General features: G+C 33.0%; 1 protein-coding gene and 1 long non-coding RNA gene across 7 annotated transcripts; both read right to left on the bottom strand.

Annotated features, from left to right (window-relative positions):
• Positions 1-27854, bottom strand: LOC114418624 (LEAF RUST 10 DISEASE-RESISTANCE LOCUS RECEPTOR-LIKE PROTEIN KINASE-like 2.8). 6 transcript variants are annotated; one of them, XM_028384064.1, is made up of 4 exons: positions 26693-27854; positions 12941-13036; positions 12805-12837; positions 1-1221 (listed from the first exon to the last, which is right to left on the bottom strand). In XM_028384064.1, exons 1-4 carry the CDS (start codon positions 27462-27464, stop codon positions 113-115), a joined length of 2010 nt encoding a protein of 669 aa, XP_028239865.1. In that variant the 5' UTR covers positions 27465-27854; the 3' UTR covers positions 1-112. The 6 variants fall into 6 exon arrangements, with proteins under 6 accessions (XP_028239865.1, XP_028239867.1, XP_028239869.1 ...); XM_028384066.1 differs by lacking the exon at positions 12941-13036 and having other exon boundaries at positions 26693-27853; XM_028384068.1 differs by lacking the exons at positions 12805-12837; positions 12941-13036; positions 26693-27854 and adding exons at positions 2120-2149; positions 3425-4213.
• LOC114418629 lies at positions 9468-12210 on the bottom strand. The gene is made up of 3 exons (XR_003668068.1): positions 11429-12210; positions 10896-11258; positions 9468-10092 (listed from the first exon to the last, which is right to left on the bottom strand). It is a non-coding gene; the product is annotated as an uncharacterized LOC114418629 (long non-coding RNA).

Genomic DNA, 27854 nt, shown 5'->3' with positions numbered 1-27854 from the left:
TAGCATTTGAATTCATGTTTGCACATGTATGACATCCACTTTGTTTCAAAATGAATTAAAAGTACAACATAATCATGTTGAGTGATCTGTTTTACAAAAGAATTTGAAAGATCTACCCAGATTGCAATGAACTAGTGGTAAATTCTGGAACCAATCTAGCTGGAGAAGAAAGAATAGGTTTTGGGGGCATTTCTAGGGAATTCATGTTGCCTTCTAGCATATCTATTACTTTGCTCATTGTTGGTCTATCTTGTGGAATTGTTTGAACACACCATAAACCCACTATAGTCATTTTCCTTGCTATCTCTGTTTCTTGTGTGGCTATCACCCCATCAGTTGTCAAATCTCTGCCCTGCTCTAGCCTTTTGTATATCCAATCTGGGAAGTACTCACTTGTTTGACTGGTTTCTGCATTAATATTCTTCTTCACTCCCACCATTTCTAGCAGCATCATTCCATAGCTGTAGACATCAGATTTGTGTGAAATTCCACCAAAGTGTTTGTTGCACACTTCTGGAGCTACATATCCTATTGTTCCCCTAGCATATGACAGGGAAACAATGCTATCTTTCCTGGGAAAAAGCTTTGCAAGCCCGAAATCTGATATCTTGGGACATAGATTCTCATCCAAAAGAATGTTTTGTGGTTTTATGTCAAGATGTAAAATTCGAGTATTGCAACCACTATGCAAGTACTCTAATCCTCGGGCTATACCTATTGCAATTTGCCACAAATTATCCCAACTCAAGGATGCAGTGGTTTCAAGACCCTTATTGTAAATAAACTTGTCTAGGGAACCATTGGGCATAAACTCATAAATGAGAGCTTTTTTGCGTCCTTCCAAACTGAATCCAAGAAGTGTGACAACATTAACATGAGAAGTTCTACTGATGCTAGCAACCTCATTGATGAAGTCTTCGCCATTTCCTTTGGATGCATTCAATATCTTTACAGCCACAGGGCAACCACTGTGTATCTCTCCTTTGTATACGGCACCAAAACCGCCTTCACCCAGTTTAACTTTGAAGGAGTTGGTCATTTTCTTAACTTCGGAAAATTTATACCTCTTCTGTGCCAGTGCTCCATGATGTTTTAAGAATGATTCTATAACTTTTTCATTCTTTATCGTAAACCAATGTTTTACTTTTGTTGATGACTTACGTTTAGTAGAGCAAATTATGATGCATATCATGAATCCTCCCATTACTCCAGCTGTGATACCTGTGTTAAAATACATATAGGAGAATTAGAGGTTAACAAATATTTGAATTCCTTTTATTTCTGGAGGTTAATATTTATCAGTTTAAATTGTACGCAACAGACAAGACCCAAATAAATAAGAATATATAAGAACACGACGGTGAATTACCAATGCTAGTAAATTAAACCATAGATATGGTAAGAATAAGAAGACGGTAGTTAATTATGTGTTTTTCTGTTATTTTAAAGACCATTTTTAGTTTTTCAATGGATTAGAGGTTATTACCAAACAAGTGTTCCTGACCGAATGCTTCATCTAAGTCATGATTCAAAGTAAAAGATGGTATATGTTTGGTGACTTTTCTTTTTCGAAAATTGAAAATATATTTTTCCAATGATTTCTTAAATATTTTCATTATTAAAAGCTTTTGTGTACATAAAATAAATCAAATAATCCAAAGCATGTACATTTTTAAGATTACCTATCTATCTCACCGTTATTTCTGTCAATTTCTTTTATATCACTGTTCTTTCATTGTGGACAAATAAAATATTTGTCAACTTTTTTCGTCTCATTTCTTTTTTTTTTTTCCTTTCTATTTTTGTGTTTCTTTTTTTTTTTCCATCACTTCTTATATCTATTGCTTTCTCTCTTCAGCTTTTTTTTTTCTTCTTATCTCTCTCTTCCCTTCACCCTAACATGGAGTGGGCATTGATATTTTTCCTATTTCCAAACTATAATAGGTGAAAGTAATGTAAGTAAGCATCTGGGTAAAATAAAAAAAGAGAAAAAAAAAAAGAAGCAATATCTATACAGTGAAGGGCAATGATTCTTACTTAATATCAGATTTATTAAAAATGTTATAAATATTAATTAAAGGAGGCGGTGTGGATGGAACGAAGAAATTAGATTAATTACCTATAATGAGTTTCCTCCTTTTGTTATTGCCTGCAACAGCACACATGGTGAGAGCAAAGACGAATCCGTTAGACTGTTGCAGTATTGGTGCATATATCTTGTTGGCATGATGATATTTCATTCATCAGATCATTTTCCACATAATTTCAACAGTGCTGTCGTAAAATTTATGAAAGAGGAATTGTGTAATCTAAAAGAAATTTCAACATTAGTGTTTAATTTACTCGTTGTTATATTATATTTTATAACTTGCGTATTGGACTTTAAAATACAAAACAATTATATTGAGAGTATTGATATTTGGATATCCCAACCATATGAAAACACCCCGTAGACAATCTTCATTGCTTTGTCTTCTTCTCTTTTTTTTTTCACATTACATAGGTTCATTTGTTTAAAATTATTTGTCAAAATAAAAAAAATTATCTATTTTTTATTATATTTATTTAAACTGTTTTTATTTTTAAAAAATATTTTTTTTACTTATTTAAAAAAAATTCTATTTACTTCTTAAAGAAATACTTATTTTAAAAAGCATCTATTTCACAATTACTTTTTATAAATTTACACAAATTGAACAATAATCAATTACATTAATTATTTATGGTATCTCTCTCAAGGTGTATTCTTCCAGAGTGGTCAAATATATATTTTCCTTCCTTCTATGAATGTGTACTATTTTTTCACTTGGTACAAAAAAATCAGACGTGTTAGTACTAAAGCCGGTGGATTTGTCACTCAACTAATAATTATCAAGGAATTGAGCTTTGACTGGGTCAATGAGGCGCTGAGTAATGGCAAGTGATAAATTAAGGGATACCAATTAACCTTCAATTCATGCCCTTTGGATCCCTCAAAATAGATTTTTTATAGTAAATTACACTAATATTGCTTGAAGTTTTGTAAAATTAAACAAACATTCTCTTCTCTTAGTTATTTAAAAAAATATACATTAACCTCCTACACTAGTCCTCCTTTGTTATTAAAAAACATACATTAATACTCTCTTACATATTATTACATTAACCTCCCTTAGTTAAAAAGAAATCTCTTAGTTATTTAAAAATATACAAACACCTTAAATTTTTTAAAAACATTACACCGAGTTCCTCTGAAAGGAGGTTAGTGTAAATATTAAAAAAAAACAAAAAATATTTGTATAATCATGGATATCTATATAATTTAATTTACTCACTTTTTATAACGATAGAGAAAGTACATAACATTGGTATGCGCGTACAATAACTTGGGGACCTTTGACACCACAGAAATTGAACCAAAGACTAGAGAAGATAGAAAACATACTTTTTCTATTGTTGAGAACCGTATAGTTGATTGAAAACCCGCGACTGAAAGCTTGTTTCAGAAAATCTTGTCCACCATTATTAGAATAAGGACCATCGACCGGAGCTTGGACATGTCTTCTGCAACTCTCAAGCCCTGGAAATTTTTTCAGCAGCTCATCTTCTGAACCATCACGAAAGATAGCATTCTCGTCTACGCACGTGAAGAATCCAAAAGAGGTATCTATAGCCTTGGAACAATTGTAGAATATGGTGATGTTGTACACGAATGAACCATACTTGAACAAACTGGGGTCTAAATAAGTATTGTTAAGTTGCGGAGAACAAACATTTCCGGCAAGGTCTGTTCGCGCCAATCTCATGGTTTGAGTGGTGATGCTGATCTCCATCACAGTGAAATTTTGAGAGTCAATTTGAATTGAAGTAGTATCATCGTTATCGTGGCATTTTAGCTCGAATGGGTCACCCCCGCCACAAGAACGGGATCGGTTGAGACCCCAGAAAGGGTAAGAGATGTTGGACAATGATCCACAATTGTATGACTCTTGTCTACAAACTGGATCATTGGGTTGACAGTGGGATTGTCGCAAAGTGGTTAACAACAACATAAAGATGGGGAATATGAACGTGGGGTGCATGGTGATATGGATGTGGATGGATTATTATATGGTTAATTGATGCTTCGCATGTATCTATTTTGTGTCAGATTTCTGAGTGTTTGAGGATGATGAGACTGTCTTAAGTTAACCATGTTCGTGGAAAATGATAGACACAACCAATTAAAAGCAAAATGGAAAATAGAAAAGCATTATATGTGAATATATAATATCTTATCCAACACATAAAAGAATAAAAAAATAAAAAGTATAATAGAGGTGTAAAACAAATTGACGTGAGAAAGATAGCAATCTTAAAATATGAGGTGCATATATATCTCGTTAATTAAATATAAAATATTCTACAACCACGCCATCTAATTTGATTTTTTCCCGAAGGAAAGTCGATGCAAAGTAGGACAAAAGGAAGAAAAGTCGAAAGCACCTCTGTTTGATTCACAATGAAGAGAGGGTCAGGAACACTAACATTTTTTTTTTTTTGTAAAATGCAATTGTTTATTACTTAAAATTCATGTGATTTTTTTTTTATGATACTATCATTTAATAAAAAAGATGAAACTCATATGTTTAGTGAGAATCACATATTGCCTAATAATTAATAAAGTAAGATAAAAAAGTTCAGTGAATTTTATTTTATTGTTTACATAAACTTTAGGAAAACATGTATATATATATATATATATATATATATATTATGCTCGATAAAATATTTTAATTAGTTTTTAATTTTTTTATTAGTTAAAAAACTTATTTGATTAGTTACTAAATAAATTTTTTTATTAGGTTCTAGTATTTTTTTTTTGAAATATTATTTTGAAGTAGTATTTTTAAAATATTAGATTTTATTTTTTTCTATTTTTTATTTTTAATATATTTATCTATTTTTTATTTTTTTTAAATAAATTATGATTTATTATTTTTCTGTCATTTTAATTTATACTTTTCAATTACTCTAATAATTAATTTTATTGAATATTTATAAGTTAATGCTAGTTTTTGAGTTTTAAGCTAGCTTTTCAACTTGTTTTGGTAAACCAACAATAACTCAAAGCTATATATAAAATTAATTAAACATGAAGTAAATTTTAAGATGATTTTTAAATTAATTAACATAATTTATTGAAATTATTGTGTTCTTATTTACAATATACTTTTTACACTTTAATGTAATAAATTTATTTAATATTCATTTTTAATTAATGAAAAATTCAATTTAATATAGTCAAACTGGATGAGTTCGAAATTTAATAATGTGATAGCTAACCTGAATCAATTTGAGTTTGGAGGTTTGTCATTGAACTAATATGGGATTGGGTTAATTAGGCTTATGGGCTAGTGAATTAATAATAATAAATATACTCAAACGTCAACCTTTTCCATCTCTCTCCACCCTTTTACTAAACTAGATCTATTACCTACACTGACTTTTCTTTTTCCGTCACTCAATTTATTTGTCAATTTAACTCTTATTTTTCATATTTAAAATAATTAATTTTTTATAAATTTATTTAACTTCATCTATTAATTATTATTTTTATTATCTATTAATTGGACCAATAAATTGTAAATATGTGTTTTTACATATCATAAAATGATTTTAAAAAATTAGAAAAAAATAGCAAAAGGGGAGAGAACCGAGAAAGACAAAAAAAAAAAACTAATCATGAATATAGCCGCCAGAGAAATTTCAGGGAAATTCAGAGACGTCTATTAATCACTAATGACTAATGTTCAAAGTGAAGCTATGAAGAAGGAACCTCTCATTACTCGCTGGGACAAGTAGAATAATACTCACAAATATTTTGAAGTTTGAAAAACACGCATTATTCAACAACGTACTCTAGCTTGCTCTCGTCAAAGCTGAGGTCAACAGTCATGTAATTGTCACTTAAACAGTTAAACCTCGAAGAGTTGTGTAAAATTTGCGTTAGAAAAAGTAGTGCCTTAAATTTGTATTATTGTTGTTGTTTTAACTTTGAAATTTAATTTAATTTAGTTTAATATTCATTATTAGTAAAACAAATACTAATAACTAATGCTCTTAAAGAAAAAAAGTAAATAAAAATATTATTCAATAGAAAACATAAAATATATAATATTTACTTTGCTGAATATTTTTTGGTCTTTGAATGAAAAGACTTACAAAAAAAAGGTTATGAGATTAACCTGATCGAAGTGCATTAGAAAGTTACAAGGAGAGGTTGAATTACGATTCTTAATAATTTCTTGGCCAAATCTGCACAGTTGAAATTCTTCTGATATTTTTGCTTAAGATTTTTTTCACAGCTATCAAATAATTCTATAGAAGCAAGGAAATAATATTCAATCACCGAAATATGCTTCTATGCATGATATAAAAAGACCTTGCACTAATGTTCATGGTAGAGAGAAGATAAATAGAATGAAAAAATATAAAAATGAAAAGTTAAAATAGACGATAATAAAGTGTAAATTAAAGGTGTTTGGTTGAGAAATACAGAGAAGAGAAATGAGAGAAATAAGTGAGAAATAGTACTGGGATCTCATTGTAGCCCTATCACCATAAAACTATGGTCAATCTCTTAGCTATCTCATTTTCTTCTGGTGTCATCACCTCATCCAGTCTCAAATCATTGCCCAACAGAAGCCTTTTATATACCTAATGCGGAAAGTATATTTCACTTCTGTGACTTGCTTCATCTATAGTGTTCTTACTCCTTCCCACCATTTCCAGCAACATCATTCCAAATCTATAAACATCAGACTTGAGTGAAACCCCTGAAAAATGTCACCTATTGTTCCTCTAGCATCTGACATAGAAATTATGCTTTCATTTCTAGCAGAGAGTTTAGCTAGCCCAAAATCTGATATCTTGGGCAGAACTTCAAATCCAAAAGAATGTTACGTGGTTTTATGTCAAAATGCAAAATTCGAGTGTTGCATCCTATATGCAAGTATTCTAAGCCTCTAGCTATACCTATTGCAGTTTCATACATAATGTCCCAACTCAAGGGTGTAATGGTTTCTGGTCCTTTTCTATAAATGAGCTTGTCAAGGGAACCATTGGGCATAAATTCATATATGAGAGCTCTCATGCGGCCTTCCAAACAGATGCAAACTGGCTTCTCCGCAGCCGCTGTGTCTGCCATGTCAGTCACGCACCCACCGAGTGACTAAAAAATGGAAGGGATGAAACTTTGCAATGGATGATGTTGCTAAAACGTGTTTTGATCAATGAAAATGAAGAGTGAGGAATTTTTAAAATCCCACCTATTTTGGTGGAATTCTAAATTCCTAATTTTAATGAAGGATAAAAATTCCAGATTAAACGTCCAACTGGAACAATTTACTGAATAGCAATTAAAATACCTTGAATAGGAATTTACGGATTATTCTGAATTTCAATGAAAATATTTGTAAAATTTTATAATTCAAACAAGTTATTTTATAATTGACTGTAAAATTTAATTAAGAGCTAGAAAGGCTTTCAAGAAAGAGAGGGAGTCACATTATGTTGTCACATGTATGAAATCCACTTGGTTTCAGAAGTACAGAATAATTATGTTGAACAATTCATTTTACAAAGTATATAACATGGAATATCTACCCAAATTGCAAAGAAATTAACTTCATATAGTGGGAGATTCTGGTACTGATCTAGTGGGAGAAGAAAGAATAGGTTTTGGGGGAATTTGTGAATTCACGCTGCCTTCTAGCATATCTACTACTCTACTCATAGTAGGTCTATCTATCCTTTGGAAAGGTTTGAACACACCATTACCCACTACAGTCATTCTCTTTACTATCTCATTTTTTTTTTCATGGTTATCAACCCGTCAGGTCTCAAATCTGCTCCCTTCTCTAGCCTGTTATAGACCCAATATGGGAAGTATATCTCACTTGTGTGAATCGCTTCCGCGTCAATATTCTTTCTCCCCCCCCCACCATTTCTAGTAGCATCATTCCATAGCTATAAATATGGTTATCAAATTTTTGAGTAAATTCATTAATTCTTACGAGTTTACGAGTCCACTTGTCCTCTGCGAGTTGACTCTTGAATAAATTCTTCTTGTAATAGACTGTGGACAAACTTTAAATAAACTCGGTAGACTCAAGTTTACCACGGAATCAATGAATTAAGAAGTTAAAAAAATTAGACCAAAACATAAGTCATTTTTTATTGTTTTTTTGTCTGTTTAGCATTCGACATACTTTCATTTAGTGTGTTATTCTCAAATACAAAATTTCCACCTTTAATAATATTAAATCCTTGTTTTCTAATAGCATCAAACTCTTGATGAGAATGATCTACCACTATTATAACGTTTGTAAGTTATTATCTAATAGTGATATATTATTACTAGACTTGATTATTTAAATATTCTGAACCATATGATTTATTATTTTACTATATTATATTGTTAAAATGTTTAATTAGTATGTTATTTATAAATATTTTATTATTATTTTTACATAAAATAGATTTTTACGAGTTAACAAGTTGAGTCTATGAAACTCTCACGAGTAAACATTAGATTTGTGTGAAATTTCACCAAAATTTCTATTCCATACTTGGAGCTACATACCTATTGTCCCTCTAGCATCTGACATGGAAATAATGCTCTCTTTCATAGGACAAAGCTTTGCAAGCCCGAAATCTGATATCTTGGGGCAAAATTTCTCATCCAAAAGAATGTTATGTGGCTTTATGTCAAAATGTAAAATTCGAGTGTTGCAACCCCTATGTAAGTACTCTTGCGCGCAACACCCTTCACACATAAATCATGCCGTTTCCACACATAAATGCATGTTCTTTGAAAATGATGGCCACGATTCTCACCACCATATGAATCAATAAAAGCAAAACTCCTCCTACGAAACCACCACCCTCTTTCCTCTTTCTCCATGACCCTGTGCCTTCTTACTTCCCCGCACCAAACAAAAATACTAATCATGCAGAAAACGCGTTGTATAGTATTCTCTAGTTCTTGCAAATAGAACTGAGTTAAGGAAGGTAGTAATTTCCAATGAATTAATGTTGAGTAAGAAACAAAATTTATCATTGAAGTCAAATTATTGGCGCGCCACAGCAACCACAAAATGGCTAAAACTGAAACCACATGCCAAAATCATATGTAGATGGAAGTGATAGATGAGTCACCCTTTTGGGAATTGGAAATTCCTAAGTTACACCCGAAACAGAGGAAAGTACCATTATGATTTGCCAAACATACAATACAAAAAATAGTTGAATAGAAAGGTGCTATGTTTTCTGCTTTCTTCTTAGAAACATGCAAAGCATCCTTCATAGCCTCTCTTGGAACAGAAACATTGATTCTATTCTTGCACCCCAGACCTTTCAAATTGTAGAATTCTAAGTTAAAAGATAAGATGTATTTAATGCATAATGAAATTGATTTTTTACCATTAACGTTTAGGTGGTTTAAATTTAAAGTGAAAGATTACATCATATTTGTGTAAAATTCTGCCAAAATTTCTGGAGCTACATACCCTAATGTTCCTCTGGCATCAGACCTGGAAATAATACTTTCATTTCTAGGACAAAGCTTTGCTAGCCCAAAATCAGATATCTTGGGACAGAACTTCTCATCCAAAAGAATGTTGTCGCTTTATGTCAAAATGTAACATTCGAATGTTGCATCGGTTATGCAAGTATTCTAGTCCTCTGGCTATCCCTAAGGCAGTTTGCCACAAATTATCCCAACTCAACGATGAAGTTGCCTAAAGCTCCTTACTGAAAATAAACTTGTCAAGGGAACCATTATACATGAATTCATAGATGAGAGCTTTCTTGCGTCCTTCCAAACAGAATCAAAGAAGTATGGCAACATTAACATCAGAAGTTATACTCATACTAGCAACCTCATTGACAAAGTGTTTGTCATTTCCTTTGGATGCATTCAATATCTTTACAGCCACTGGGCAACCACTGTGTAGCTCTCCTTAGTATACAACACCAAAACCACCTTCACCCAATTTAACTTTGAAGGAGTTGGTCATTTTCTTGACTTCAAAAAATTTATCTCTTTTGTGCTAGAGCTCCATGATATCACTAATCAGTTTTGTAGATAATTTAATGATAAATTAGTCTTCAAAAAATATGATTTATTGTCAAATTGATTCTTCTATATTACAATTTAATGATAAAATGGTCTCACAAATTTAACAGTAAGATTAATTTGTTGCACTTTTTACACATTTAGAAATTAAACTTATATTTTTCATCTTTCAGACATCAATGTTACTGCATCATACTTTTGGGGACAAAAATTTGTTTAATTATAATAAATACACATGCATCACACATCAATCTCAAGTAAAAATAGTATATACAGTTATTCTCACACAAATTGGAATGAAAATGCTATGGATATCATCTATGAAGAATGTGAGACATGAACAAACCAAAATCAATAAACCATTCTTCAAACTAGTGTGGTTTTCTACGAGACCGATAAAATAAATGCTATGGAGACTATATGAATTACATGAGCAACAACAGTCAACACTACCATATAAAACCAATCTGAGAGCAAATTTTAAAGTTGAAGTAAGAGTAACCAATGCCCATATACATATACAAATGGTCTCTTTAGAAATTAATCAACATGAAGAGAAAAATGAAAACATTGATTAAAAGAAAATGGAAACGATGATTTGCCAAAGAACATATTCACATTAAACCCCCAAAGTTTAGCATTTCCATCTAGCATACAAGCAACGTTGTTATTTTCAATTATTATTATTTTTACTCTGTTCTCGAGCAAAGCTAAAAATTGTCAGATTATGTTTTAAAAAAAGGCTTTTGGGTTAAATATAAAGACTCTTGAAATCACTTGAAGGATGAGCACTAACCGTAGAATAGTCAATTATTTAGATGCTTCGATGCTTTGGGCAATATGTTTTATGCATGTTGAACTCGACAATTTAGACAGAGCAGGCAAAAGTGAAGGAAGCCATCTCAATGAAATGAAGTTTTACAGTGTGTGTGGCAATTGGCAATATATGGAGTTCCAATAATAACAATTCAGAAACACCCTGTAAAAATTATTATTTCTTGATTAATTTCAATATCAAAACAGACCAGAACCTTAAAAATATTGAGATAAAAGCAAAGCTAGATGTCGGAATCTGTTTACTATAGATGGAACAACCTCTTCTACATTTAAACTAAATCAATAGATGGCACAACCTGTTCTTTGTCACACATCCCTGAAACTGATAAAAAAAACTAGCATTAGAAATAATGCAATAGTATCAAGTTTTTGATGTTTGAAATCAAAGATAACCTTAGAGTTTAAAATGGAGGAAAATGAAAATTTAGAGAAAAGATATTAAAGGAATTATAATATATACAAAATCAAGAGAATGACAGGGCGGGGCATTACACGATACATGTGGAAAGCATCAAAGAAGGACCCAATTTGCATAGAAATTTTGGTCTGCCCATCTTGCAGATCATGTGGAAGAGGCAACCATCCTTATGGCAGTTTTTTCACCTACTTCAGCACTTCTCTTTCTCACATGAAAATGAAATGGTAGAAGGAAATAGACAAACAAATAGACATCGGATATATAAAAAGAGATGCACAAAGAGATGAAATGGGGTAATGATGTGGCATGGTATTGATTTGTACCTCAGGATTTATATATTACAAATAGATAAGTAGATTACAGCATAATTATGTTTGAGTGATCTATTTTACAAAATAACTTGCAAGATCTACCCGGAAGATAGCAAAGAACTAGTGGTAAATTCTGGAATCGATCCAGTGAGAGAAGAAAGAACAGGTTTTGCCACTCCTCAAGATCTACCCGGATGATAGCAAATAACTGGTAAATATTGGAAGTTACAATATATTATTGTTACCCGGAAGATAGTGATGAACTCTAAGAGATACTAAAAATACAATTACTATATTATTGTCCCCACTTAATAACGTTGAAAGTGGAATAAGATTAATTTCTAATATTACGTTGAAGTGTATCAAGACGAGAACCAATATAAAAATATTGGTTAATTATGTGTTTTTCTTCCAATAATGCAATCAGTGTCTCAAGTTCCCTATCCTAGCTGCCTTCCTAGTCCCCACTTAATAGTTCTCTCACTTTTTTTTTTCTCTCCTTCGGGACAGACATACATACACTACATCACCCAAAAACAAGAACAGAGTGGAATAAGATTAATTTCTAATATTACATCACGGGCTTAGTTAATTATGTGTTTTTTTTGTTATTTTAAAGATCATTCTTAGATTTTCAATGGATATGAGGTTATTTCCAAACAAGTGTTCCTGACCGAATGCATCATGTAAGTCATGATATGCAAAGTAAAAGATGATGGTATGTTTGGTGACTTTTTTTTCGAAAATTGAAAATATATTTTTCAAAAGATTTTTTAAATATTTTCATTATTAAAAACTTTTGCGAACATAAAATAAATCAATTAATCGAAAACATGTGGATTTTTAAGATTGCCTATGTATCTCTCCGTTCTTTCTGTCAATTTTTTTTATCTCACTGTTCTTTCATTGTTGATAAAAAAAAAAGATTTGTCAATTGTTTTTCATCTCATTTCTATTTTTTTCTTTGTATTTTTGTGTTTCTTTTATGTTAGTCCCATATTTAATGAGTCGCTCTCTTAAATTTATAATTTTTAATGAATTTTAATAATAGAGAGTGTTAATTTGAGAGTACTCCTCGTTAAGAGAAATAAATATGCATAAAATAGCAAAAAAAGTTGAAGGAAAACTCGATCTATTACCTATAAGGAGTTTCACCTTCCAATTAATTTTTCCTGAAACAGTCCGCAGGGAAAGCAGAGATGGGTTAGCATTGTGCCAATTCAAGGAAGATATTGTAGTTGACTATAACAAACATAAACATGTATATTTATGTACTTTCACCGAAGGCCCCATGAAGAAAGCACACGCTAATGGCTATGGCATGATATCTGAAGAGAGGCACAATCGAATTACCAGTAACTGTATACTGCACTAACATCACACCCAATGTTAAAAATATGAATTTTTAATAATTATTTTCATTATAATTATTATAAGTACCACTTTTCGACTTTTTACTACAATTTATTTATTGAGGAGAGATACACTTCAATGTAATATAATATTAGAAATTAATCTTATTCCACCCTGTTCTTGTTTTTGGGTGATGTAGTCTGTCCCGAAGTTAGCACAATTAATAACCAAGCTTATAGCTATAATTTATACCTATGTTATTTATTCAAAAACTAAATCAAAATGAAGCCTTTCATTTTTCTTTATAGAAAAATCAAACAATTACTAAGAAATTGAGTTTCTTGTTTTCTTTTCAAAGTGAATAACGCAATATAATATGTGTTTGATTTGGTGTGAAGGAATTGATTCTAAGTCCAGAATCAATTTTAGATACATTTTGATATGTTTAATATCATATTGAAAAAGAATTTAGAATTGGCATGTGACTTCTTTCCCTACATAACAAATCAAAGAAGCAATTATGGAATGAACAATACTGTTGATGCTTTATCCACATAGATGTTGGTGTTATATCTGAATTCAACCGCATGTATCCAGTTTCATTTGAATAGGTTGCACTAAATTAAATTTATATAAAGTTATTTATACAGATTTTGCACAGTTATGAGTAGAAGTTAAGAGTCATATTTTGTGACTATGAAGGAGAAAACCAGAATAAGTGGATGATTTGATTGGTGCAAACGATTTTCTAATGGAAAGTGGAGAAATCAAAGCATGCATGTAACATTAATACATTAACGTTTATTTACTTATTTGATTTCCATTTTATCTTTTAGTACTTATATTTTTAAAATAATTTTTTTAAGTTTCTATAGTTTATATTTTTCTCTTTTAGTTCATTTGAAAATAATTTTATTATATCTTATAATTTGTATTTTAATTATATATTAATTCTTATAATTTGAAAGCATTATTTTTAGTCTTTATATTTTATATTTTAATTTCTTTTTAATTCTTATCATCAAAATACAAGTAATATTATTAATTATAATTAATTATAAAATTAGTAACAAATAACTTTTAATTAATTTATCACAAGATCATTTGTAATAATAAAAAAATAGTTGATAAAGAAAAGCATGAAAATCTGAGAACGGAAAAACAAAATCAGATATAAGCTTCAACCAATTGATTGTTTTGTCCCCACAAAACATGTGCAAAATTTCAATCCAATGAATTCACACTTGTAAGAAAAGCAGGAAAAACTGAGAACGGAAAAACCAAATCATGAAGCTGTAAAGAAGGAACCACCTAATACTTGTATTGTAGGGGACCATCTGAGACGGACACAGCAAGACTAGGAAAAATGTGCAGTCAATTATCTAGTTTTTCTCAATGTCAAGTCAACAAACGTAACTGTAACTGAAACTTCCAAGAGATTATTGAGTAAATTTGTGTTAAAAATATGAATTTTTAATAATTATTTATTTATTGAGGAGAGATACACTTCAACGTAATGTAATATTAGAAATTAATCTTATTCCACTCTGTTCTTGTTTTTGGGTGATGTAGTGTATGTATGTCTGTCCCGAAGGAGAGAAAAAAAAAAGTGAGAGAACTATTAAGTGGGGACTAGGAAGGCAGCTAGGATAGGGAACTTGAGACACTGATTGCATTATTGGAAGAAAAACACGTAATTAACCAATATTTTTATATTGGTTCGACAATAGCCCGTGCTTACATTCAGTCTCTAAGCAACCACACCGATCCTTGAGATTTTCTTTAATCTTGTAAAATCCTTTACAAGTGGATGTACCCTCCACTTGAACTGATCCACAAGCGATGTACCATCTCTTGTTTTCAGTATTACAACCCAAGTTACTTGCACCACAAAAGATACACCCAAAGTTTAGCATTTCCATCTAGAATACAAACAACATTGTTATTTTCAATTATTATTATTTTTACTCAGCTCTCGATCATAGCTAAAAATTGTCAGATTATATACAAAAAAAAAAAAAGGCTTTTAAGTTAAATATAAAGACTCTTGAAATCACTTGAAGGATGAGCACTAACCGTAGAATAGTCAATTATTTAGATGCTTCGATCAGTTGGACAATATGTTTTATGCATGTTGAACTCGACAATTTAGACAGAGCAGACAAAAGTGAAGGAAGCCATCTCAATGAAATGAACAGTGTGTGTGGCAATTGGCAATATATGGAGTTCCAATAACCAATGACATAACAATTTAGAAATACCCTGTAAAAATTATTATTTTCTTGATTAATTTCAATATAAAACAGACCAGAACCTTAAAAAAATTGAGATAAAAGCAAAGCTAGATGTCGAAATCTGCTTACTAAAGATGGAACAACCTCTTCTACATGTAAACTAAATCAATAGATGGCACAACCTGTTCTTTGTCACACACCCCTGAAACTGATCAAAAAAAAAAAAAAACTAGCATTAGAAATAACGCAATAGAATTAGTCTTTTATGTTTGAAATCAAAGATAACCTTTAGAGTTTAAAATGGAGGAAAATGAAAATTTAGAGAAAAGATATTAAAGGAATTATAATATATACAAAAACAAAAGAATGTCAGGGAGGGACATTACACCAAACATGTGGAAAGAATCAAAGAAGGACCCAATTTTGCGTAGAAATTTTGGTCTGCCCATCTTGCAGATCATGTGGAAGAGGAAACCACCCTTATGACAGTTTTTTCACGTACTTCAATCACTTCTCTTTCTCACATGAAAATGAAATCGTAGAAGGAAATAGACAAACAAAATAGACATGGGATATATACAAAGAGATGAAATGGGGTAATGATGTGACATGGTATTGATTTGAACCTCAGGATTTATATATTACAAATAGATAAATAGATTATAGCATAATTATGTCTGAGTGAACTGTTTTACAAAATAACTTGCAAGATCTACCCGGAAGATAGCAAAGAGCTAGTGGTAAATTCTGGCATCGATCTAGTGGGAGAAGAAAGAACAGGTTTTGCCACTTCTCAAGATCTACCCGGAAGATAGCTAAGAACTAGTAAATTCTGGAAGTTACAGTATAAAGTTACCCGGAAGATAGCGATTAACTCTAAAAGATACTAAAAATACAATTATTATAAGAAAAAGAAAAGAACTTCAAGACGAGAGACTATCAAGAAAGAGGAAGACACATTTGCTGCCACTTGTCCATCCTTTGTAGCTGATTTTATCAGAGTCAACAACTTTGATCTCACCTACAGCAACAATAATATTTGGCCCTGACTCTTACATAGAGCTAAGCACAGCACACAGTTTGGTCTAGCATTTGAATTCAACTTGTTTGCACATGTATGGCATCCACTTTGTTTCAAAATGAATTAAAAGTACAACATAATCATGTTGAGTGATCTGTTTTACAAAATAATTTGAAAGATCTACCCAGATTGCAATGAACTAGTGGTAAATTCTGGAAGCGATCTAGCTGGAGAAGAAAGAACAGGTTTTGGGGGCATTTCTAGGGAATCCATGTTGCCTTCTAGCATATCTATTACTTTGCTCATTGTTGGTCTATCTTGTGGAATTGTTTGAACACACCATAAACCCACTATAGTCATTCTCCTTGCTATCTCTTTTTCTTGTGTGGCTATCACCCCATCAGTTGTCAAATCTATGCCCTGCTCTAGCCTGTTGTATATCCAATCTGGGAAGTACTCACTTGTCTGACTGGCTTTTCCATTAATATTCTTCTTCACTCCCACCATTTCTAGTAGCATCATTCCATAGCTGTAAACATCAGATTTCTGCGAAATTCCGCCAAAATTTCTATTCCATACTTCTGGAGCTACATACCCTATTGTTCCTCTAGCATCTGACATAGAAATAATGCTCTCTTTCATAGGGCAAAGCTTTGCAAGCCCGAAATCTGATATCTTGGGGCAAAAATTCTCATCCAAAAGAATGTTATGTGGCTTTATGTCAAAATGTAAAATTCGAGTGTTGCAACCCCTATGCAAGTACTCTAGTCCTCGGGCTGTACCTATGGCAATTTGCCAGAAATTATCCCAACACAAGGATGCAGTTGTTTCCAGACCCTTATTGTAAATAAACTTGTCAAGAGAACCATTGGGCAAAAACTCATAAATGAGAGCTTTTTTGCGTCCTTCCGAACTGAATCCAAGAAGTGTGACAACATTAACATGAGAAGTTCTACTGATGCTAGCAACCTCATTGATGAAGTCTTCGCCATTTCCTTTGGATGCATTCAATATCTTTACAGCCACAGGGCAGCCACTGAGTAGCTCTCCTTTGTATACAGCACCAAAGCCACCTTCACCCAGTTTAACTTTGAAGGAGTTGGTCATTTTCTTAACTTCGGAAAATTTATATCTCTTCTGAGCTAGTGCTCCATGATGTTTTAAGAATGATTCTATACCTTGGTCATTCTTTAACGTAAACCATAGTTTTACTTTTGTTGATGACATACATTTAGTAGAGCAAATTATGATGCATATCATGAATCCTCCCATTACTCCAGCTGTAATACCTGTGTGTTAAAAGATATATAGGAGAATCAGGGGTTAAGAAATACTTGAATTCCTCTTGTATCTAGAAGTTAATATTTATCAGTTTAAAATGTACACAACAAACAAGACCCAAATAAATAAGAATATACAAGAACACGACGGTGAATTACCAATGCTTGTAAATTGAACCATAGATATGGTAAGAATAAGAAGACGGCAGTTAATAATTATGTGTTTTTTTTTTTTTTGTTATTTTAAAGACAATTTTTAGTTTTTCAATGGATATGAGGTTATTTCCAAACAAGTGTTCCTGACCGAATGCATCATGTAAGTCAATGATTCAAAAGATTTTCTAAATATTTTCATTATTAAAATCTTTTGTGAACATAAAATAAATAAATTAATCCAAAAATGTACATTTTTAAGATTGCCTATGTATCTCTCCGCTCTTTCTGTAAGTTTTTTTTATCTCACTGTTCATTCATTGTGTATAAATAAAAAAATTTGTCAATTTTTTTCATCTCATTTTAAATTTTTTTCTTTGTATTTTTGTGTTTCTTTTTGTTAGTCTCATATTTAATGAGCCGCTCTCTTAAATTTATAATTTATAATGAATTTTAATAATAGAGAGTGTTAATTTGAGAGTACTCCTCGTTAAGAGAAATAAATATGCATAATAGGAAAAAAAGTTGAAGGAAAACCCGATCTATTACCTAAAATGAGTTTCATCGTCCAATGAATTTTTCCTGCAACAGTCAGCAGTGATAGCAGAGATGGGTTAGCATTGTGCCAATTCAAGGAAGATATTGTAGTTGACTATAACAAACATAAACATGTATATTTATGTACTTTCACCGAAGGCCTCATGTAGAAAGTACACGCTAATGGCTATGGCATGATATCCGAAGAGAGACACAATGGGAATTACCAATAACTGTATACAGCACTGACATCACACCCAATGTTAGGAATATGAATTTTTAATAATTATTTTCATTATAAATATAAGTACCACTTTTCGACTTTTTACTACTATTTATTTATTGAGAGATACACTTAATGAATTGATAAAAGTAAATGAAGGAAAAGTGGAAAAAGGATGGATCACTACTTTTCCGTCGTGTACCACCATTTTTATCTAAAAGGACATTTTTATAACTTTAGACCATCTAACATTCTATTTTTTCGTGAAATAAATTAAAAATATTTTTTTATTTAAAATAAATAAAGTTTTAGAAAAAAATAATAAGATTTTTGTAATTAAATAAATAAAGAGAAATAACTTTATTAAAATATACTAGAACAAGAATGGAACTCAAACACACACGGATTACAGTAACAGAGGATAGAAAAGTGAGAGAAAAAATATTCTTATTTTTTCTATTATATTACACTCTAGCACAAGGTTGATATTTATAGCATATCAAAAAACTAAAATCAATGTGATAGCTAGGATTGGAAATCTGTCAAATTGACTTTATTTAACTAATCTTATCTATTGGTTAGAATCACTTCTAACACCTCCCCTTGATTCAAACCAATTACAAACTAACAACATTCAAAAACTCTCTCAACTCCTTAAACCTTTCACTCTTCAAGGACTTAGTCATAATGTCACCAAGCTGTTTCTCAATTCTACAGTGTTGAAGTCTGATCTTCCCCTTGCTCACTTGATCTCTGAGGAAATGAAATTTGGTGTCTATATGCTTGCTTCTGCCGTGTGACACAGGGTTCTTAGCCAAATCAATTGCTGATTTATTGTCTACCAACAAATCCACTGCCTCACCAGTAAACACCTTCAATTCTTCAAGTAGAGAGGATAGCCACAAAGCTTGACAGGCAGTTGCACAGGCTGCAATCTATTCATCTTCACAAGTGGACAATGCTACTACTGTCTGCTTCTTAGAACTCCAGGATATGGGAGACCCTGACAGTAGGAAAACTTGTCCCATGGTGCTCCTTTTGTCAACCAAATCACCACACTAGCCAAAATCAAAGTAGGCTACAAGGTGTAGGCTATCATCTCCCTTAGTGTGATGAGGAAACAAAATGCCATATCCGAGTGTTCCTTTTAGATACCTCATGATTCTTTTAGCTGTAATCAAGTGTGGTTGTCTAGGATCACTCATAAACTTGCTGACCAAACCAACACTAAAAGCCACTTCTAGCTTGCTGTGACAAATAAACCTCAGGCTACCAACAATCTACTTGAACATAGCTCCATCAACAGAGCCCTCATCTTCACTTTTCACAAGCTTCACATTCAATTCAGCTGGAGTCTCTGCTGGTTTACAGCCCATCATTTTAAATTTCTTCAAGACTTCATAGATGTATTTCCTTTGATCCAAGAAAATGCCTAGATCAGTCATCTCAAATTCACTTTTCAATCCTTGCTTGAGTGATTTAATAACAGTCAAACTACTACCAGTGATGAGTAAATCATCAACATGCAAGCACATCACCACAATCTCAGTTTCAGTTACTGTTTTGATATACACACCATGCTCAACTGAGCATTTCTGAAAGGCAAAACCAGTTAGAAAGGAGTCAATCCTTTTGTTCCATGCCCTAGGTGATTGTTTCAAGCCATACAAGGCCTTCTTAGTCTCAAAACCTTTTGTTCTTTACCTTTACATATGAAGCCAGGATCGAGGTTGTACCACAAAAACTTCTTCATCAAGTGGCCCATTTAGAAAGACTGACTTGACATCTAGTTGCCACAGTTTCCAATTTCTCCAGCTAGTTAGGGAAACAATCAATCTTACAATCACCAATCTTGATATTGGAACAAATACTTCAGTATAGTCTAAACCTTCATGTTGCATGAATCCTTTAGCCACCAGCCTAGCTATATGTTTTGCAATCGACCCATCAGGCTTGAGTTTAGTTTGAAAACCCATTTAACAGTAATAGGCTTTTTGTTCTGAGGTAAATTTACCATTTCCCAGGTATCATTCTTCCCGATGCTCTTCAATTCTTCCTCCATTGTTGATCTCCATACTTCCTTAGAGATAGCTTCCTCAAAAGTAATAGGTTGCATGTCTGCCATAAGTGCCATATGCTGAACCAAATCACCATCCTCAGTAATTGCATTACCAGGGTAAACCTGATAATCTCTGAGTCTTAAGGGAAAACTTCTGGCTCTTGTAGGTCTATCAACCACCATCTGAGGTTCATTATTGACTACTTCTTGATGTATCTCTTGTACCGGATCATCATCTTTCAATTCTAGTTGAATCTTCGGTATTGTCTCAGAAGTAGGCTGAAACTCTTCCCATGAGCTTACTTCATCAAAGTAAACATCTCTACTAAATAGAACTTGTTGATTCTTTGGATTGTATAGTTTGTATGAACCAGTAGAGTTGTATCCAAAAAAAATCATTGGCTCACCATTGTCATCCAACTTCTTTCTCCTTTGATCAGGAACGTGCCTATAGCAAAAGGATCCAAAAATCCTGAAATGCTTAACTAAAGGTTTGCTTCTTGACCAAGCTTCTTCTGGAACCATGGAGTCAAGCCTCTTGGTTGGACACCTATTCAGAACATGCACAACTGTCATGGCTACTTCACCCCAAAAAATGTGAGGAAGATTCTTCTCTTTAAGCATGCTTCTGACCATGTTCAAGATTGTCATATTCCTTCTTTCTGCAATGCCATTATGTTGGGGAGTGTAAGGAGAAGTTACTTCATGAACTATACCATGCTCCTTACAGAAACCTTTAAGTTCTCCAGATGTGAATTCACCTCCACCATCTATTCTTAGAATTTTAATGCACTTTCCAAATTGCTTCTCCATAAGAGCTTTGAAATCTTTAAAGATGTTGAACACATCACTCTTGACTTTGATTGGGTAAAGCCACACCTTCCTGCTCATATCATCAACAAAAGAGACAAAATATCTATTTCCTCCTAATGATGGAGTGTCAAGAGGTCCACAAATATCTAAGTAAACATGCAATATTTCACTAGCCTTAGAAGTAGTAAAATTGCTGAAGGAATTCCTGGTTTGTTTGTTGATTAAGAAATTGTCACATATCTTCTTAGGAATTTTAATTGGAGGGAGACCAGTTAACATTTCTTTGGATCTCAAGAGGATCATATCTCTAAAATTTAAGTGGCCTAGTCTAAGGTGCCATAACTATGATTCATCTGACAAAGTTGCAGTGGAAAGACCCTGAGATTCAATGGTGTTTAGGCTTACCTTGAAGGTTCTATTCTTGGCCAATGGGGCTTTCATCACCAGTCTCTTTGCTTTTTCATGGATTTCTAGAGAACCTTTAACTGAATTCACTAAACATCCTTTCTCCAAGAGCTGACCCAAACTAATCAAATTAGAGGTCATTCAAGGAACATACAATACTTTTGTAATCACTGCTTGTTTTCCATCTTCTCTTTTGACTAGTACATTTCCAGAACCTTCAGCCTGAGTGGTTCTATTGTCTTCAAATTTCATAGTACTCTTCTTCTTTGGATTAAAATTGACAATCCAATCTCGATGCCCTGTCATATGATCAGAACACCCAGAATCTATGTACCACACTTCATTGTTGTAAGATTTTGGATTGGTGATCATCATTAGCATCAAAGGTTGCTCCTCGGAGCTTGCTTCATTCTCTTCTTTAGCCATGTGTGCCTGATGATCTCCGTGTGACTGACTCCCTTGATGATTTGTGTGACTTGTTAGGGTTGTACATTCTGTAGAAATTAAAGGTGCCCAATTCGATTACAATTGGAGCATTTCAGCCTCTTGCTATCAACCTTTTTCTTTCCTCCTCGCTAATTATTGAAGTTCCCTCTTTTATTGCAGCTTTCTGGTTGATCTTGATCAATCTTTCCTTGATCTTGGTTTTGACTATTTCTTCCAAATCCACCTTTGATATCTTTTCCACAACCTCAACCTCTGAAATGTCCTTTGAAGTTGTGGCCTCCTCTTTTTGAGGTATAAGCCTCCAATGCTTGATGATCACTAGACCTCTCTGAACCTCTTTCAATAAGTCTTAGCTCATGCGCCTCAATAGAACCTTGAAGTTCTTCTACCTTCAAATCTTCAAGCTACTTGGATTCTTCAATGGCTCAACAATGTGGTCGAATTTGGGATTGAGAGTTCTCAAAATCTTTTCAACAATTGTTTGATTTGTGATTTTCTCACCACAATTTTTCATCACATTCGTGTGAGAGATGATTATGTTGAGGAACTCAGCTATCTTCTCGTTGTTCTCCATTTTCATTAATTCATATTGTCATCGCATCGTCTGGAGTCTCACCTTCTTCAGTTGCTCTGCACCTTTGTTGCATTTTTCCAGAATCTGCCACACTTCTCGCGAAGTTGCAGCACCTGTAATCTTTTCAAAGTGTGCCACATCAACACATTGTTGCAGTAAAATGGTCGCTTTATAATCTTTCTTCTCATATTCTTTGCAAAGTGCCTTCTGCACATCTGTGGCATCGGTTGTGTGCACCGAGAACCCTTCTTCTACAATTTTTGCGACTTCTTGATAACCAAGAATCGCCTTCATCTACACATGTCATTGATAATCTGATAGCTAGGAATGGTAATCTTTATTTGACTAATCCTATCTATAAGTTAGAATTACTTCTAACAAAATAATGGTTTGAAGGAAAATAAAAAGGATATTTGATTTATTCATTTGATAGGAAATAAAATAGAGTATTTGTTTATAAAATAACAAAATAAAGAAAAATAGAGTAAATAATAAGCTGAGAGTACCTAGCTATAAATAGAGATATGTTAGGTCAATTTTTAAACTGACGATAGTCTATGCGCTTTCTCTTCCTTTTAATTTCGTTTTCCCTTCTCCTCCCCCCAAAACCCTTTCTTTTTCCAGCATACACTTAAACTTGTTTGTAAAATGACAATCTCTGACTCGTTAACCGTTGGATCATCGTGAAACTTGAGCATTAGGTTCGGAACTCATTTCTGAATATTCTCACCTTTGGAAATTCGAGAAAATGTTGGAGGTGATAGAAATTCCCTTTGCGTAACCTTCTCCTTTCTCGTAGAGACCCAAAACCTGTCTCAGTCAACCTACAATCTCAGATTTGTTAACCGTTGGATCATTGTGAAATTTGGAAAATAGGTTTGCAATTCATTTTTTCACATCTTCACCGTTGGGATTTGTAAAGTAATGTTTGGGGAGGGAGAAATACTCATTGCACGCATACAGTGAAATGAAGGCTTCAATCTCTTCTCATTCTCTCTAACGTTTGGAAACCTTATTCGAGCAACCAAAGGAAAAGCTTGAGGAATGTCAGGGAACCATTAGAGATGTCACTATGATTGCTGGAACACACGTGAGCCCGCTTAGAGGTAAGGGATGAGTTTATCGCAATTGAGGTTAGAATGAACATGTGTAGGAATCCCTAAGAGATCAAATTGAGGTTTATTTTGGGATGTTTATTGTATTAAAATTCTTGTTGTATGATTATGTGAAATTGTTTGAGGGGTTTTACTGCCCATGGATTGAGAAACATTTTTGTATATTTTTTGTGTTTTTGATAGGATTAACATGATAAATAGTTATATTGGGATCATGAAATTATGATTGAAATTGTGTATAAGTGATAAATTAAATATGTGATGAATTGCGGGATAACATGTTGCTTTGAAATTATAATATTGTTATTGAGATTGAGTATAAGTGCAAAGTTGAACATGTGTTAATTTGTGAGATACACATAAACATGTGATGGTGGATTGTGACATTATGAGATGTTAAACTGTGGACATGAGATCTGGTTGTGAATAAGTGTGTGTTTAACACTTAATGTGACAATACTTGTTTGTAAGCTGTGAATTATACAATCACCCGACCAATGTTTATCTTGAGAAAAGTGTTTATGCGCAATGTTAAAGGGAAAATGTAGGTTTCCTTGTTAGGAACTGGTGTTAAATTGTAGCGCAATGTGTTAATCGCGTTTGAAACACGAGTGTGAGGTCATGGATATTTTATAATTCATTAACAGTGTCTGTGTGTTAAATAAATTGTTTTAGGGGTTGGACCTAAATCTGGAAGGTGAGGCCCTAACGGATTCTTCGGAATCTAGGCCTTGAGGGTAAAGACACTCGATTTGAGTGCTCCTTTAAGCCTATGTTGATCCCATATGGTTAGAGTATTCTCGTAAAATAGAATGACCCTGACTGGTCACCTTATGATTTTACTTAGTGAGAGTGATCTGACATACTCATTGTGTGGTGTGAATTGTTATGTACTCCTAAGTACCCCAGGGTGATTTTTCATTGACAGGGTATCACATTGCATATAGGCTTGAGTCTTAGTGTATCTGTTGCATAACTCTTGTGTATTTATTGATATTGATTTATTTAGTGATATTGTGTTTTGATCTTTGAGTACGTGAATCATGTGAAAATGAATGAGATGTGTTGTGGTTTAATGTGATGTTACACGACAAAGTGGTGGAATTACGTGAGTTATGTTTAAGTAAGTTGTATCTCATTTACATGATATGTATATCTAGTTTTCTCGTTTCTCTCTATTAGTTAGGAATGTGATAACTCACTCCCCATATGCTATTTGTGTTTGGATCCTGTGATGATCTTGAACTTTGTGTTCGTGGGAGCAAATCGTTAGGTGCATGGCTATGGAAAATCTCATGCTAGAGGATGCGGGAACATAATGCTCTAATAGGATGTGACATTGGGGTATAGATTTTTATATTAATTGCATGAATTTTTGGACGACCTTGTTTGAGTCGAGATGATTTTATAATTTATTTGAATAAATTTTATTATGATGCGAGAAAAGTGAATGCGAATCTTTTACTCTTTTAAAAGGATTTTATTTAAATGTGTGTTTAAGAACTTTTAATTAACTATAATTTCTTTTTCTTTTATTATTAATACATATATGTATCTGATAAAGGGTATCCAAGACCACAACCACATAAAAGAGAATAAAAAAGTGTGACTACAAAATATAGCTTATATCAGACAAGTGATATACAATAAAAATTAATATAAATATTTATCCTCAGACTGTAAATTATATATGAATAATAATTTCAAACCATATATAACAGTTTTCCCTCTTAGAAGAGTTTGCTTGAAATTTTGTCTTGAGCCATGCTCATGTATACTGTTAATAATAATATATGCACTATATGCATGACAGTATAATATGTTGAATTTATTCGGCAAACAATTTTTAAATACAAGAACTATACGAACCATGAAAATAAAAATAATAGGTTAGTAGCAATTAAAAATCCATTAACAGAAGTAAAAAGGAATAATGGTTAAAACAAATTTAGAGATAGCCAATACAGCGAAACAACGGGGACACTAATTCATAGGAAAATACTTGATAATGTTATTCAAGGGTTATAAAGGAAAATATCAGGAAACGTTACTAAAAGTCAAAGTTGAATTCACACTTACAAGAAAAGGAGGAAAAACTGAGAACGGAAAAACCAAATCATGAAGCTGTAAAGAAGGAACCACCTAATACTTGTATTGTAGGGGACCATCTGAGATGGACACAGCAAGACTAGGAAAAATATGCAGTCAATTATCTAGTTTTTCTCAATGTCAAGTCAACAAACGTAAGTGTAACTGTAACTGAAACTTCCCAGAGATTATTGAATAAATTTGTGTTAAAAATATGAATTTTTAATAATTATTTTTATTATAATTATAAGTACCACTTTTCGACTTTTTACTACTATTTATTTATCGAGGAGAGATACACTTCAACGTAATATAATATTAGAAATTAATCTCATTCCACTCTGTTCTTGTTTTTGGGTGATGTAGTGAATGTATGTCTGTCCAGAAGTTAGAACAATTAATACCCATGCTTATACCTATAATTTATACGACTTGCCGAGGGGAGAAAAAAAAAGTGAGAGAACTATTAAGTGGGGACTAGGAAGGCAGCTAGGATAGGGAAATTGAGACACTGATTTCATTATTGTAAGAAAAAAAATGATAATTTGCTTTAAAAAAAAAGTAATTATTGACGTGATGATTTTGTTGAATTGGAGGATTCGTACTTCCTAACGGGAACCAGATGCAGATTTAAGAGCATAGAGATGGCAAAGTATGAAGAGGATTTTGCTACAACAGTAAGTTGGTAGGAGAAAAGAGGAGCGAGGATAGGATAGAAGACATACTTTTAGAACAGTGTAGGGCGTGAGATCCATCAGGGCAATAATGGCATAAATTTTGGTAAAAATGAGCATCATGTCTCGAGCAATTTCCTTCACTTCCCAGGCATGTTGTGCAATCTTGAGAAACAGTATACTTGACCTCAAACCCTTTATCAAGAGCCTTTTCGACAGCAGAATTTTTACCACCACCATAATCTACTTCAGGATCGTCAGTCGGCACGTGCAAACGTCGCTTGCACTGCTCTATAAGTGAATACTGAAATCCCTCCCCAATATTAGGGACAGCATACCCGCACGTAATGCTGTTTGGAAACTGTGGATTTGTGATGGGGGTACAATCGTAGAATATGGTGACGTTGTGCACTTCAGGGGGATACGAGAACAGAGTAGGGTTCAGATAAGTGTCACCAAATTGCGGAGAGCAAACATCACGGGCAAGGTCTGTTCGGACCAGTCTCATGGTGTAAGTGGCGATGTTGATCTCCTTCACCGTGTAATTTTGAGAGCCAATTAGAAGTGTAGTATCATCATCATAGCATTTGAGCTCGAATAGGTCACCGCCACCACATTCAGAGTCTCGCTGGTCGTGTCCCCAGAAAGGATACGATATGTTGATCAGACTTCCGCATTTGTATGTTTGCTCTTTGCATTCCGAATAATTGTATGCGGCTTCACAGTATAGCAGAGTGATTAACAACAACCAAGAGACGGTGAGTACCACCGTACGGAGCATGGGGATATGCTCTTTGCAATCCATTGTTTCTCTTGCGCGCATCACCCTTCACACATAAATCATGCCGTTTCCACACATTAATGCATGTTCTTTGAAAATGATGGCCACGATTCACACATAAAGCAAAACTCCTCCTACGAAACTACCACCCACTTTCCTCTTTCTCCATGACCCTGTGCCTTCTTCTGATTTCGCCACACCAAAACAAAATACTATTCAAAATTCGGACCCGGTCTACTACTAGTCCTCTTGTACTATTTCTCATACTAAATGTTTTTTTAATCAACAACACCCGATTAAAACAACATACATCATATCTCACCTCACCCAACTTTACTTTATTAGACGGAATACTATCTATTTTTACTATTTTTAATTCATTTCCGCGTGACAAGGTACAAGCTATACATACAATTTTGTCTAGCCCATAAA

Source organism: Glycine soja, chromosome 7 (assembly GCF_004193775.1).
Source record: "Glycine soja cultivar W05 chromosome 7, ASM419377v2, whole genome shotgun sequence".
In the NCBI taxonomy this organism is placed as follows: Eukaryota; Viridiplantae; Streptophyta; class Magnoliopsida; order Fabales; family Fabaceae; genus Glycine; species Glycine soja.
Note: the sequence above shows the minus strand (reverse complement) of the source record. Positions and strands in the feature narration are given on the sequence as shown.